Source organism: Triticum aestivum, chromosome 5A, assembly GCF_018294505.1.
Source record: "Triticum aestivum cultivar Chinese Spring chromosome 5A, IWGSC CS RefSeq v2.1, whole genome shotgun sequence".
Taxonomy (NCBI): Eukaryota; Viridiplantae; Streptophyta; class Magnoliopsida; order Poales; family Poaceae; genus Triticum; species Triticum aestivum.
The window spans coordinates 655,761,311-655,774,190 of NC_057806.1; the positions used below are offsets into that span (position 1 = coordinate 655,761,311).

General features: G+C 42.2%; 1 protein-coding gene across 7 annotated transcripts; it reads right to left on the reverse strand.

Annotated features, from left to right (window-relative positions):
• Positions 1-7,479: 7,479 nt before the first annotated feature.
• On the reverse strand, positions 7,480-11,375 carry LOC123105690 (putative B3 domain-containing protein Os04g0346900). Of its 7 annotated transcripts, XM_044527808.1 has the most exons (11): positions 11,135-11,208; positions 10,404-10,467; positions 10,122-10,230; positions 9,752-10,031; positions 9,590-9,675; positions 9,187-9,481; positions 9,044-9,112; positions 8,896-8,964; positions 8,507-8,575; positions 8,235-8,425; positions 7,480-8,012 (listed from the first exon to the last, which is right to left on the reverse strand). In XM_044527808.1, exons 3-11 carry the CDS (start codon positions 10,194-10,196, stop codon positions 7,773-7,775), a joined length of 1,374 nt encoding a protein of 457 aa, XP_044383743.1. In that variant the 5' UTR covers positions 10,197-10,230; positions 10,404-10,467; positions 11,135-11,208; the 3' UTR covers positions 7,480-7,772. The 7 variants fall into 7 exon arrangements, with proteins under 7 accessions (XP_044383743.1, XP_044383738.1, XP_044383737.1 ...); XM_044527803.1 differs by lacking the exon at positions 10,404-10,467 and having other exon boundaries at positions 9,044-9,103; positions 11,135-11,375; XM_044527802.1 differs by lacking the exon at positions 10,404-10,467 and having other exon boundaries at positions 11,135-11,375.
• Between the last annotated feature and the right edge of the window lie 1,505 nt (positions 11,376-12,880).

The following is a 12,880-nucleotide window of genomic DNA, read 5'->3' on the forward strand; positions in this document are numbered from 1 at the left end:
TCAGATCTGAACCGTTTATGTTTTCACCACTATATCTATGTTCTGATCCAATCTTGCAAGTCACTGATACGTCTCTAACGTATCTATAATTTATGAAGTATACATGCTGTTATATTATCATTCTTGGGTGTTTAACAATCATTTTATAGCAACTTTATATCATTTTTTGGACTAACCTATTGACCCAGTGCCCCAATGTCAGTTGTTGTTTCAATATCAAACGGAGTCCAAACACCGCAAAACTTGTTGTGGTTTTTTATGGACCAGGAGACATCCAATGGGCCAGAGCAGCACCTGGGGGTGCCCCGAGGGGGGGCACAACCCACCAGGGCGCGCTTGGGCCCCCAGACGCGCCCCGGTGGGTTGTGCCCACCTCGGTGGCCTCCCGCACCCCCTCTTCGCCCTATAAATCGTCAAATATTCCAAAAACCCTCACGGAGACCCTAGATCAGAAGTTCCGCCGCCGCAAGTCTTTGTAGCCACGAGAAACCAATCTAGATCCTGTTCCGACACCCTACCGGAGGGGGGAATCATCCTTCATCATCCCGGCAGCCACCATGATGAGGAGGGAGTAGTCCAGCCTCGGGGCTGAGGATTTCTACCAGTAGCTATATGTTTAATCTCTCTCTCTCTCTCTCTCTCTCTCTCTCTCTTGTTCTTGAGATGGCACGATCTTGATGTATCGCGGGCATTGTTAATATAGTTGGACATATGGTGTTTTCCCCTTTCTATCTTGTTGTGAATTGAGTTTTCCCTTTGAGATTTCGTTTTATCGGATTGAATACTTTTATGGGTTTGAGAACACTTGATGTATGTCTTGCTATGAATATCCGTGGTGACAATGGGGTATCATATTGATTCACTTGATATATGTTTTGGCACTCAACTCGCGGATTCCCGAGATGACATTGGGGTAATCTATGCATAGGGGTTGATGCACGTTCTTGTCTTTGTTTCTCCGGTAGAAATCCTGGAGCACTCTTTTAGGTTCTTTGTGTTGGATTGAGTATTATGAATCTGAAATTATTTGGTGTTATTTTAGTACGAACTCTTGGATAGATCGATCGGAAAGAATAGCTTCGAGGTGGTTTCGTACCCTACAAATAATTTCTTCTTATGTTCTCTGCTAGATAGGAACTTTGGAGTGATTCTTCATCGCACTTTGAGGGATGGTTATATGATCCAATTATATTAGCATTGTTGAGAGATTGCAGTAGCAAAAGTACGGACCCTAGGCCTCATTTTCAAGCATTGCAATACCGTTTGTGCTCCGTTTTATCAATTGCTACCTTATTGTTTTTATTTGTTCCTATTACAAAAATCAATATCTACTATCATTACTACACTTGTATCACCATCTCTTCATCGAACTAGTGCACCTATATAATTTATCATTGTATTTGATGTGTTGGGGACACAAGAGACTTTTTATTATTTGGTTGCAGGGTTGTTTGAAAGAGACCATCTTTATCCTACACCTCCCACGGATTGATAAATCTTAGGTCATCCACTTGAGGGAAAATTGCTACTGTCCTACAAAACTCTATGCTTGGAGGCCCAACACGAGTCTACAAGAATAAAGTTGTGTAGTAGACATCAGTCATATGCACCTATTACGTGTTATGATCCATAAACCCCAGGGTAACAGTAATTGGGATAATTTTCGGTCTTGACCGTAGTTTGAGGAGTTCATGTATTCACTATGTGTTAATGTTTTGTTTCGCTTCTCTATTAAAAGGAGGCCTTAATACCCCTTAGTTTTCTTATGCCCCCGCTGCCACGGGAGGGTAGGACAAAAGATGTCATGCAAGTTCTTTTCCGTAAGCACATATGACTATTTACGGAAGACATGCCTACATTATATTTATGAACTTGAGCTAGTTCTATGTTGACCTAGGTTATGACTGTTATATGATGAATATTATCCAACGAATTCACTGATCCAATGCCTACGAGTTTTCCACATATTGTTCTTGCTAAGTTACTATTGATATTGCTACTGTTACAACTGCTACTGCTGTTATCGTTACTACTGCTATCAAAATTATAATATTACTGTGCTACTGATAACTTTGTTGTAGATATTTAATCTTCAGGTGTGGTTGAATTGTCAACTCAGCTGCTAATACTTACAAATATTCTTTGGCCCCCCTTGTGTCGAATCAATAAATTTGGGTTGAATACTCTACCCACTAAAACTGTTGCAATCCCCTATACTTGTGGGTTATCAAGGGGGGTTAGGGCGACATCCACGAGAGAGAGGTGAGAGTTATGATTTGAATTTTTGGTCCATTTTTTTGTGTCACAAGAGAGATGGTTTTGGGAGGGGGGAAGAGAAACCACCCACGCAGGAATAGCAGCGGCGGGTGCAATCAATGGCCATACATGTGGCTGCTATGCCCAGCAGCGACAGGCGTAAGAGATCGCCAACCACTATTAAATGGGCAGAAACCTCTTCGGCACACACACAGCAACATTTTTCTAAATCACTTTAACCTCAAACTTTTCCTATGATTACTACACCCCATCCAAAGCCCCATGATCAATTTTGATCACTTTTTGAGTTGGGTCTCTATTTTCGAGTCATTAATTGACTTTCCAGCAACTATATAGGGAAGAACCCTCTTTGACACGAAATGGCGGAAAAATGAGCTCCGAAAGGGGTGAAACTTTGCATGCTATCTTCATTGGACACATTTATGGGTGTGGTAAAAAATTGAGATCGTTACAGCAAAAACCTAGTGCACATCGTGTACAAGCCGAACACTCTCCCACAAAGTGTCGGGGTTTTGAACGAAAATCGCCGCCTTACACACACAAGAACATTTTTCTAAACCATTTTAACCTCTTTTCTATGATTACTACACCCCATCCAAAGCCCCATGATCAAATTTGAGCACTTTTTGAGTTGGTTTTCTATTTTGGAGGCATTAATTGACTTTCCGGCAACTATATAGGGCATAACTCTCTCATAGCGGCACACAGGCTCCGATGAAGCTTTGCATGCTATCTTCATTGGACACATCTAAGGTGTGGTAAAAATTTGAGATCGTTACAACAAAAATTCGGTGCACATCTTGTACAAACCGCTTTTATGTGTGGCAGTTGGTTACTATGGCCCGTCACAGCTAACTTATGTGTGGCGGGTGGCTACTATGGCCCACCGCAACTAACTTCTGGATATTTGATTTCTTTGTGCAGGTTTCCAAAATTTATTTGTGGCGGGCGATTTTGTGCACCCCTCACTGTTAGATTTCATCATGCAGGCAAATTTGGAAGAGTTTGCTTGTGGCGATTAAGTATTTCCGCCCACCAGTGATGGTTCCATTGTGGTGGCGGGTTCTTTTTGTTACCCACCACTAATTTAAGGCCACCTATATGTCTTTTCCCTGCAGTGGTAAGCACTAGTACTAGTGCTCGCCTAGCCAGATCCTAAGACAGAGGACCACATGTTCAGCCCCCATGCCAACAAACCCAATGGCATGTGCCCTATTATCTAACAGGTGGCTAAGAACCACCATCAGAGTTTCCTAACTGAAGCCAGCCATGTCCATGGTGATGTTGTACAGGGAAGGGTGGATGTCAACATGCTTGCTCTCCTTGATGGTGTTACCACCTCCTTGATGGCCTCGGTCATGCTGCTAAAGACGTTGAACTCCTCTTTCATCAAGTCGCCCATCTTCCTCACAGGAGCAGGACCATGATTAGTAGCACCATTCTTGTTAGGGCCATCAAATATGACAGTCTTTGACTCTTGTGTGTCTGGCGTAGGCATGGCCGAATCGAGAGGCTCAGTACAGCCCATGGGCATGCTTGGCGGTAGCAAGACCCCACGCCAAGATGGTCTGCATCTATGAGTAGTTCTTGATGGGAGTGTTGAGAAACTCAACGTCCTTGGGATGGTCCTAGTAAAGAAAGAGACATTGTTGTTAGTTGTGATTGACTTGTTAGAGAAGCTAAACAAGTCTAAGAAGTCACATGTTAGGTAACTATGGTGTGGCCTTGGCAGTGCTTTATCTCCAACAGGGTGTGAAGGTGTCCTGATCTCATTGTGCGCCACTAAGGTCTCTGAGCTTGGTCACATAGATCCATCTAGCTCTCCACTTATTGAGGTTGTTGTAGACTTGGGTTGAAGTCACCTCTTGGCCACAATATTCAAAGATCTTCGTGGCAACAATGTTGAGGTGTACCTGCTTGAAGCCCTTGTCAGTTCTCGCTTCATTAGATATGATGTCATCTTGTTAAGCACTAACGTGGACATGAAAGGATGTCATTTCATTTTGTTCCTCTTCCCTTGATGGAGTAGGGGTGAAGGCGTGGAACATGTCGGAAAAGAGGAAGAAGAAGAATCATCGCCGTCGTCTACGAAGATGGTTCGGCTGTGAGCGCTAAATAAGGCGAACAAATCGGTGGAGGTGCCCAATTCCTCCCGTTGCTTTTCGGGAATGCATGCGAGCTCGCACCATCTCCATGCTCGCATGAGCTCGACGCCACGCTTCACGCTTCCCTCCCCTGCATGTCATGAGCCTGGCTGAGGAAAAACGGTTGAATTGGTACTTCGGTAGACCCCCCATACAAACTGTATAAAAGGGTAATATGGACCTTCCACTCTTTCGTATGTATAACGAGTCGTTCGCCCATATGTATATACGTATTAGGCCCATATGTTCATCTTTTTTTCTCTTCACTTAAAGTTTCATCAATTTTTTAAAGTGTAAGGTTAGAACTAGAGACCTCCTGCTAGACTGTACACCAACGTGACCAGCAGGCCAGGTTAGCATTTGTGATATTTAGAAGTACAAAAGCTCTCTTTATAATAGTCAGTGGTTCTTCTTTCTTTTGTTTTGGCCGAGTTTTCATCTGTTTTTTCTCGTTTTAATTATTTTCTTTTTCTTTTTTAAATTTCGTGAAATTTTCTTGATTATACGAAATATTTTCCAAATCTGTGAATTTTTTGAATCCTTAGTTTTTTTTAAAAAAATCGTGAATTTTTTCAAATACACGAACCTTTTTCAAAATTGATGAACTTTTTTCATATAGATTTTTTTTCAAAATCGATGATTTGTTTTTCAAAAACCGGCTGGCAAGCTGAGGTTCCCAAAAGCAGGAACATTTTTTTTTTGCATCTTTCTTTAGTGAACTTCGTTTTTGAAAATCAATGAAAATTTTCATATCTGTGAACATTTTTCTAAAAATGGATGAACTTTTTAAAATCCACGAACGCTTAGGCAGGCCTAACATGTGCCTGACAGGAGCGATGTTGTCGCCTAGTTGGGCCAAAGCCTAAGCATTTTTTTCTTTTATATTTTTTGTTTTTCTGTTAATTCTTTTTTCTGCTTTTTGAACTTTATTATTGTTTTAAAATTGGTCAATTTTTTAGATAATAATTGTAAATGCTTTTTTACTTAAAACCTGACATGGAAGACAAAACAAACAACATTTTTAACAGAGGGTGCCCAGGTGGCCACAAGGCTCCATATGAGAGCACGCTGTATCCGGTGAACTTTATTCAAATAGAAAACAAACATTTTTCAAATACATGGTGAACTTTTTGAAATGCACGCTAAACAAAATTGCTATATACGATGAACATGTTCTTATACATAGTGAATATTTTTTCCAATGCATGGTGAACATTTTTCTTCAATATGGAGAACTTTTTTTAACATGATAATTTTTTTGGAAAGTGAACAAAATTAGAATTTTGAACCTTTATTGGTTCTAGCATCGAGTAACCCGACCAACTCAGGCACCCGTCGGTTCTGGCATTTGATTACCTTTTCATTTTACTCATTCAATGCATGTCATGGTTGATCACTCATCAAGAGCATACGCCTGATCGCTTCTTCATGGTTCGACCGAAAAAACTTCTTTATGGTTGACCTAGACAAAAGGTTGACCATTGACATGTTTCACCTTTGACCGTTGACATTAAAAAATAGTTCATCTTTTTGGATAAGTTCATGGATTTGAACATTTTGGTAGATTTGCAAAATGTTCACAAATTAAAAATACCATGAATTAAAAAAATGACGAATTTTGGAAAAAAAATCATAGATTTGAAAAAAGTTAACAAATTTTGAAAAAGTTGAAGAATTTTTAAAAAAGTTCAACGATTTTGCAAAAAAGTTTAACAATTTTTTTAAAAGTCCATCGATTTTCCAAAAGAAAAAATCATCAACTTTGAAAAATTCAATCTTCATCAATTTTTTTAAAAAAGGCTCATTGATTTTGAATGAAGTTCAACGACTTTCAAAAAAGCTCATTTATTTGTTTTAAAAAATAAAACTAAAGAGGTTTGCACATTGCAAAAGAAAAGGATGAACAAAAAGGAACAGGAAAAAGAAAAAAAAAAGGAAAATAAAAACGGAACAAAGGCATTTGAAAAAGAAGAGAAAAATGGAAACAAGAAAAAGGGAAAAAAGAAAAAAGAAAGAAAGAGGAAAGATGACGGAAGAAAAGAACGAGAATGATGACATAAATACAACAATTGATGGTGGCTGCTTGGTTATTGCCGTCGCCACGCGCATTGGAGGCTTCCTTCGGTGAGCAGCGATCTCCGTCGAAGCAAACTAGTGTAGCAAATTCGGCCGAGCAGAGATGGCCCGCAATGCCTAGCAAGAATCATTTGCCATGTCCGCAATGGTGAGCCTGGTAGAGCTGTTGAGGTCTTTGTGGTCCTTTACAGTTTACAGCGAGCTCTTTGCACGCAAGGTTCTGCCCGTGTCGTCCTCCTCAGGTTGCTCTCCACGTCGTCACAACTTCTGCTCGGAGTAATAATTAGTACTCCCTCCGTTTCAAAATATAGTGCTTCCTCTATTTTCGTGCTTCAACTTTGATCATAAATTTAACCAACGAGACCGACTGCGGCGGAAGCAAAAGTTATACCAGTAAATTCGTATTCAAAAAAGTTTTCAATTATATATTTTTTCTCGTTTGTTAAATTTATGGTCAAAGTTGAACCTCGGGAAGCGCGTGCACACTATATTTTGGAATGGAGGGAGTAGCAAACTAGCAGCCTCTGCTCATGTCGGATTTCTCTTCAGAACAGCACACACAATGCAATGTTCAGAGGTTAGCTTAAATTGGCCCAGAACATACCAGGCAATGTTTGGCCATGGCTGGACCAAAATAAACGTATCAATGATCTCATTGTGCGCCATTCGAAGCGAATTTCGGTTTGCAATGGGAACAAAATTCCATTGTATCATGTATAATCTTGAAAGCGGAAGAGTGAGAAATAAATGTAGCAATTCTGGATTAATTCTTAGGAGCAGTTAATTCTTGGGAAAAAATAAAGGGGGTTAGAAATAGCTAGTCTTACTAGATGAAAGATACAAGATTCCTCTACAAAACCAGTATGAGTTATAATTTTTATGCAGAAAACTACCGGTAGTGGCAGCACATTAACCATTTTCCCCGGCGACGAGGTTAACCCTCATTTTTTGTATACTTGGACAAAGATAAAGGAGACTTATGTGAATGAGTAATAATAGACTAATAGGAGCACTGAGGCTAAACAATAAATATAGCGCACTGCTGCATTACAGCGATAAAACCAACTCCTAGCAGGTTAAATATCATGCCTTGACAAGCCAACCACCTAATCACAAGTCATGGAACACAAACTCCTAGCAGGTTATCATGTCCAAAAGCCAGAAACCAACACCAGCTGTGGATTATCATGTCACCACAATATTCATCATGATACTACTTAGGTTTGCAAAACCAGCAGGTCCGCCATCAGCCATGATCATCTATGAACCGTATTTCTAGCAGTGGTCGATGACAACATGCCACAGCGTGCTGTTGACGACTTTGAAGGTGCAGATGTCTCCTGCCTTGAGCTCGTTCTCCTTACAGAAGGCCTTCCAGCCTCTCGTAAGACAATTATAGGACCTGCTGGTGCCTGGATGGTAGTTGACACCTTCCACCTCCCAAGACTTGTTCCTCTCCACGGACTTGAGCGTGATCTTGCAACGCTCCAGGAATCCAAAGCGCGCTGGAAAATGCTGCAAGCCATTGCGATCGCACGGGTTATTTGTATCACAGTTCGTGGGTGTATGATGACAAATATTATGCACCGAGTTGATAATACACTGGCATGTCAAGTAGTTTGATTGGTTGGTTGGTTCCCTTATTTCCAAATGGTGCACTCTTATTTCTTACTTTCTTTTTTCAAACAAGTTCCTAATTTGCTCAGTTGATAATAAACTGGCATGTCAAGTACTTACAAGATATCTTTTAAGCGCGAGTTCGTTGATCTCCTTCCTTAACCAAGCCTGCGACCCCGTCGACCCAAGCTCGCAGAGAGCCTTCTTTCGGTGCTGTGAAGTTGTGGATCCGTCTAGCATGCTTTTGACTTCGCTTTGTTTCCTTTTCCGGCTGCAAACATGTTCTTCCTCTTGGCTTTGTGCTCCAGGTGCTAAGAGGACAATGGTAGTAATCAATTTAATCTATTACCAAGATATATAGTTTTTCAGAAAAGTTGAGGCTTGTTTCATACTTTTGCCATTGCTTTGTTTCCTTGTCCGAGTGGACACAGGTTCTTCTTCTTGGCTTTGTGCTCCAGGTGCTAAGAGGACAATGGTAGTAATCAATTTAATATATTACCAAGATATAGTTTTTCAGAAAACTAGCAAGATGCCCGTGCGTTGCACGGAACATCAAGATAAATTTGTATGAGTAGTTTATCTTGTGAGAGAAAAGGATGAACAAGGGAAGTCTTTATATGCAAATGTGAAGAGGGGTGTGGGTATCTTTTTGCAAAATTGTCAGAGTTTCCTTCCTATCCGTCAAATATAAATCGGACGGCCTATATTGCAGGATGGCAGGCACACCATCATCACCAACTCTGTTTTTTATAAGTGTAGAGAGATGAGGCTTGTTTCATACTTTTGCCATTGCTTTGTTTCCTTGTCCGAGTGGAAACATGTTCTTCCTCTTGGCTTTGTGCTCCAGGTACTAAGAAGACAATGGTAGTAATCAATTTAATATATTACCAAGATATAGTTTTTCAGAAAAGTTGAAGCTTGTTTCATACTTTTGCCATTGTTTTGTGTCCTTCTCCGAGTGGAAACATGTTCTTCCTCTTGGCATTGTGCTGCAGGTGCTAAGAGGACAATGGTAGTGATCAATTAAATCTATTGCCAAGATATAATTTTTCAGAAAAAATTGTTTACTCACATTGCTCGCTTTGCTGAGACGAGCTTGTTTTTTCCTCGATGTGCTCATTATTCCCATTTTGGAAGGTCTCGAATGAGAAGTTCATGCACCCCTGATACTTGATCAGCAGGACATCAGTTTCAGCAATTTCAAAGTAGGCCAGAAACTTTGGCCATTCGGAACCAGTGAAGAAGACATTCGGGCCATCCTTCTTGAGCTCGATATGCCAGGATGTTAAAAAAGTGGCGATCGGTCTCGGTCTGTTCAGGTCTTCTTCCGAGATGTATCCTCGTTGCAGAAACTCGGGAGGAATAGGCTGCGAGGACAGATGAAACAGCATAATGGAGTGAACATACTCAGCAGCTTAATGATGGTGCACTTAATAACTTGGTTCTGAACATTTAAACAAGAAAAGTAAGCAAACCATCTTTTCCATGAAACTTCTCTGGAGTGGCACGATGAACTGTGGCTTACGAGCAAAGGCGTTCTCAATCTCGGCTGGGCTCAAAACTAAACATGAACAAGAGTGAATTAGCTATGAATTTTTAGGCCGAAAGTACGAGTAACTGTGAAAGTCCAAACACACCAGTGATAGTCAGGCCGAACTCTTTAATGACAAAGCTGGCGTCGAACGCCTTTAGAGTGAGCACGCCGCACCCTTCATGCCGGATCACCAAGTACCAGCCAACGCCGATACCGTGCGCGGCAACAAACTGTGGCCACCCATCACCCAGGAATGCCCCTTTGGCGTCTCGGTCGACCTTGACAGGCCAGACATTCTTGCCGAACGGACTGAGAACGAGGGCCGTCCGCCCGTCGCCATGATCTTCGGTACCAAAGCACCCAGCAAGCTCATCGTTGATGTGCTGCATAACCAAAGTGGGGGTCGTCACGGAAGGATATATCAGAATTTAAGATGGACAACACAACAGCAGTAACAGTGGTGTCGTTCTTACAAGATATTTGGAATCAGGCAATTTCACACACTGCTGGATCTTGATTGTCTTAGCACAGTTACTTGACAATCCCATTGCTTTAACGGATCCAAGAAAGAAGTTCCACCACCTGCAAGCAGTGAATAACATGTAAATGTGCATGAGAATGACAGAGCAATGCATGAATCAGCTTGGGGACCCAAGCATCAAGTGTAAAAGAATGTTAAACAGTTTTTTTCAGTGTTTTATGTACTGAAGGAAAGAGCCCGTAACTGCAAAGGCCCGCTTATTAGCTTGCATTACCTTCTGGTCCAGTGAACAGAGTATCTATTCCAAAGCAACACTATGCACAACGAATGTATGGAGGCTGGTGCAAGTAAAAATTATTAGCTGATTATTTACAGTCGCATGTCTTAGTAGTAGATGAAAGAGAATTGTATATGCAAAACTGTTTAATCTTAGGGATGCTCTTGAGTATATCTTCTAGTCCTCCTTTATATATATATGTGCCCTGTGAAGAGTTCTATTTCTGGATTTTCAACAACCGTGTGATTGCTGCCTGGCTGTGTCCTCTTCACGCTGCCGGACACCTAATCTTAGGGATTCTTCCTTTCTTATAAAAAATTTGTGATTTTTTTGAGCCAACAAAAAAAAAGTGTGATGGCAATGCTAAATTTTAGCATCGTGTAGTTTATTTGCACTGGGCCTTAGGGATGCTTTAAAAAATGTGACAGCTTTGGAGTTGGCCATCCCTCGTGCACGGAGTAGAGCGCGGCGCCGCAGGCGTACTCCCGCCGCCGCCGCCTCTTCCTCCTCGCAAGTAGCCCGTCCCTCCCCCGCCTCACACCCTCGTCCCCATCAAGAACCGGCCGGACGCGACGCCCAAGCCGACGAGGTCGCCGCTACCGCAGATCCATTCCCCGCTCACCCTCGATTTGAGTGAGAGAAACTAATTGCATCTAACAAGCCAAGGGTTTCAATCAAGAATTTAGGAGGAGAGGAGAGGGGGGAAAGGAGGGAGGAGATGGGGTTACCTCCTGCCCTTCCGGCCTTGCGCGCTGGCCGTCGGCCGTCGGCCGCCGCGCCAAGCTGCGCGCGTGCCTACGCTAAGGAAGGGGAGGGGAACTGGAGGAACGGGGCGAGGGAGGGGAGGGGAGGGGAGGCCAGCGGCGGACGAGCTAGTCGATGATACTCCTTTACTGCACTGCATTCACTGGAGTCTTGAGTGGAGAGCTCGCTTCCTTTCTTGGCTTGTCACCGTGTCATATGGATTTGTTTGCCTTGCCTCCAAGTTCATGTCTTTTTTCTTTGCCAGAAAATTGGTTAGTTCAAGTCATGCTCTTGCCTCATACTACTACTCTTGTAGAGAAAGATCAAGACTTTTGACATATGCACAATCTGTGATGTGAAACACGAGGATACTTTCCACGCTTTTTTAGATGTCCGATGGCCCAAGGACTCCGGCGTGCGATGAGTGAATATTGGAGGATGCCCCAGCTGGAAAACATCGAGCATATAGGAGGGGAGTGGTTGCTGCATCTTCTCAACAAGAGCAGTGAGGAGGAACGACTTCCTGTATTGATGACACTATGGCATATATACACAACGAGCTGACACCACAAGACGGTGACTTCCATTGCTACATCCTGTCAATTTTTGAATAGTTATATGATGTCGCTCTTGTGCTTAAAGCAGAATCATGTACTACCTCCGTTTCAATTTATAAGTTTTACGCGTATACCTAGGTTGTCAATTTTATCACCTTAATATAAACTATATAACACAAAAATTATACGGTTTGAAAATAGAGCATTTGAAGTTTATATTGGTATATTTTTTGTAATATATGACTTGTATTAAGTTGGTCAAATTAACGACCTAAGGGCACGCGCACGCCCTGTAAACTAAGAGAAAGGTAGTAGCAAATTTTGAGAAGGGGAAGATGGTGGTGTATCAGGACAGACATAGCCATGCATGCCAACCAGTGCAAGTAAAAGATGCAAGTACATGTAAAAGATGGAACTGGCCACCGGCGGGCTGGAACAAGCTGAATACAGACGGAGCCTTCAGGGAGGAGGACGGGACGGGAGGAGCCGGTATGATACTGTGGAACCGTGAGGGACATATCGTCTTTGCATCATGTCGTTTTCTTCGTACATGTTCTAGCGCCCTTTTCTTTGGAAAAGGATGTTCTAGCGCCCTTGAAGCGGAAGTTTCAGCACGTGCAGAAGGCATTGCACTCGCCTTGGAGTGGAGCACAAAGCGTTTCATCATCGAAACAGACTATTATGTAGCTGCTTAAATGCTTATGGATGACACCAGTGGCGGAGCCAACGCCCGGCTAGCCTGGGCACTTGCCCGGGCTCACTAGCTACATGCAAGCTAGCGATGGCCATGTCACAACGGGAAAAGTTGTCATCCCACCGTGGTTTACCTGGGCAGAAGTGGCCGAATGAGCTTCCGTTTGCTCAGTTCATGAAACGAGAAGGCCTACTAGTGTAGTAGTAGCTGGACTAATACAATAGATTAATGGGTTAATTATGGTTTACTTGCGTGTTTCCTTCTGTAATGGGCTACGTATGACATGTGGTTTGGCTCATCGGCTGTTGCTTTCTTTACCGAAAAATGCTAGACCTACCAGAGCTTTTTACTCTCTCAAAAAAAGTAAGCTTTTTACTCCCTCCATTCCAAAACAACTGTCGTACTTTCAACCCAAATTTAAACTAAAAGCATGACACTTATTTTGGAATGAACAAAACAAAAAAACAAAAAGCTTTTTA

Bases quoted from the DNA above. Each gene is read 5' to 3' on its own strand.
- LOC123105690 (XM_044527802.1), bottom strand. From the start codon at position 11,310: ATGCAGTGCAGTAAAGGAGTATCATCGACTAGCTCGTCCGCCGCTGGC. The intron at 9,676-9,751 runs GTGTGTTTGGAC...GTTCATGTTTAG, and splicing joins GTTCGGCCTGACTATCACTG to TTTTGAGCCCAGCCGAGATT. The intron at 8,426-8,506 runs GTATGAAACAAG...TTGTCCTCTTAG, and splicing joins GAAACAAAGCAATGGCAAAA to CACCTGGAGCACAAAGCCAA.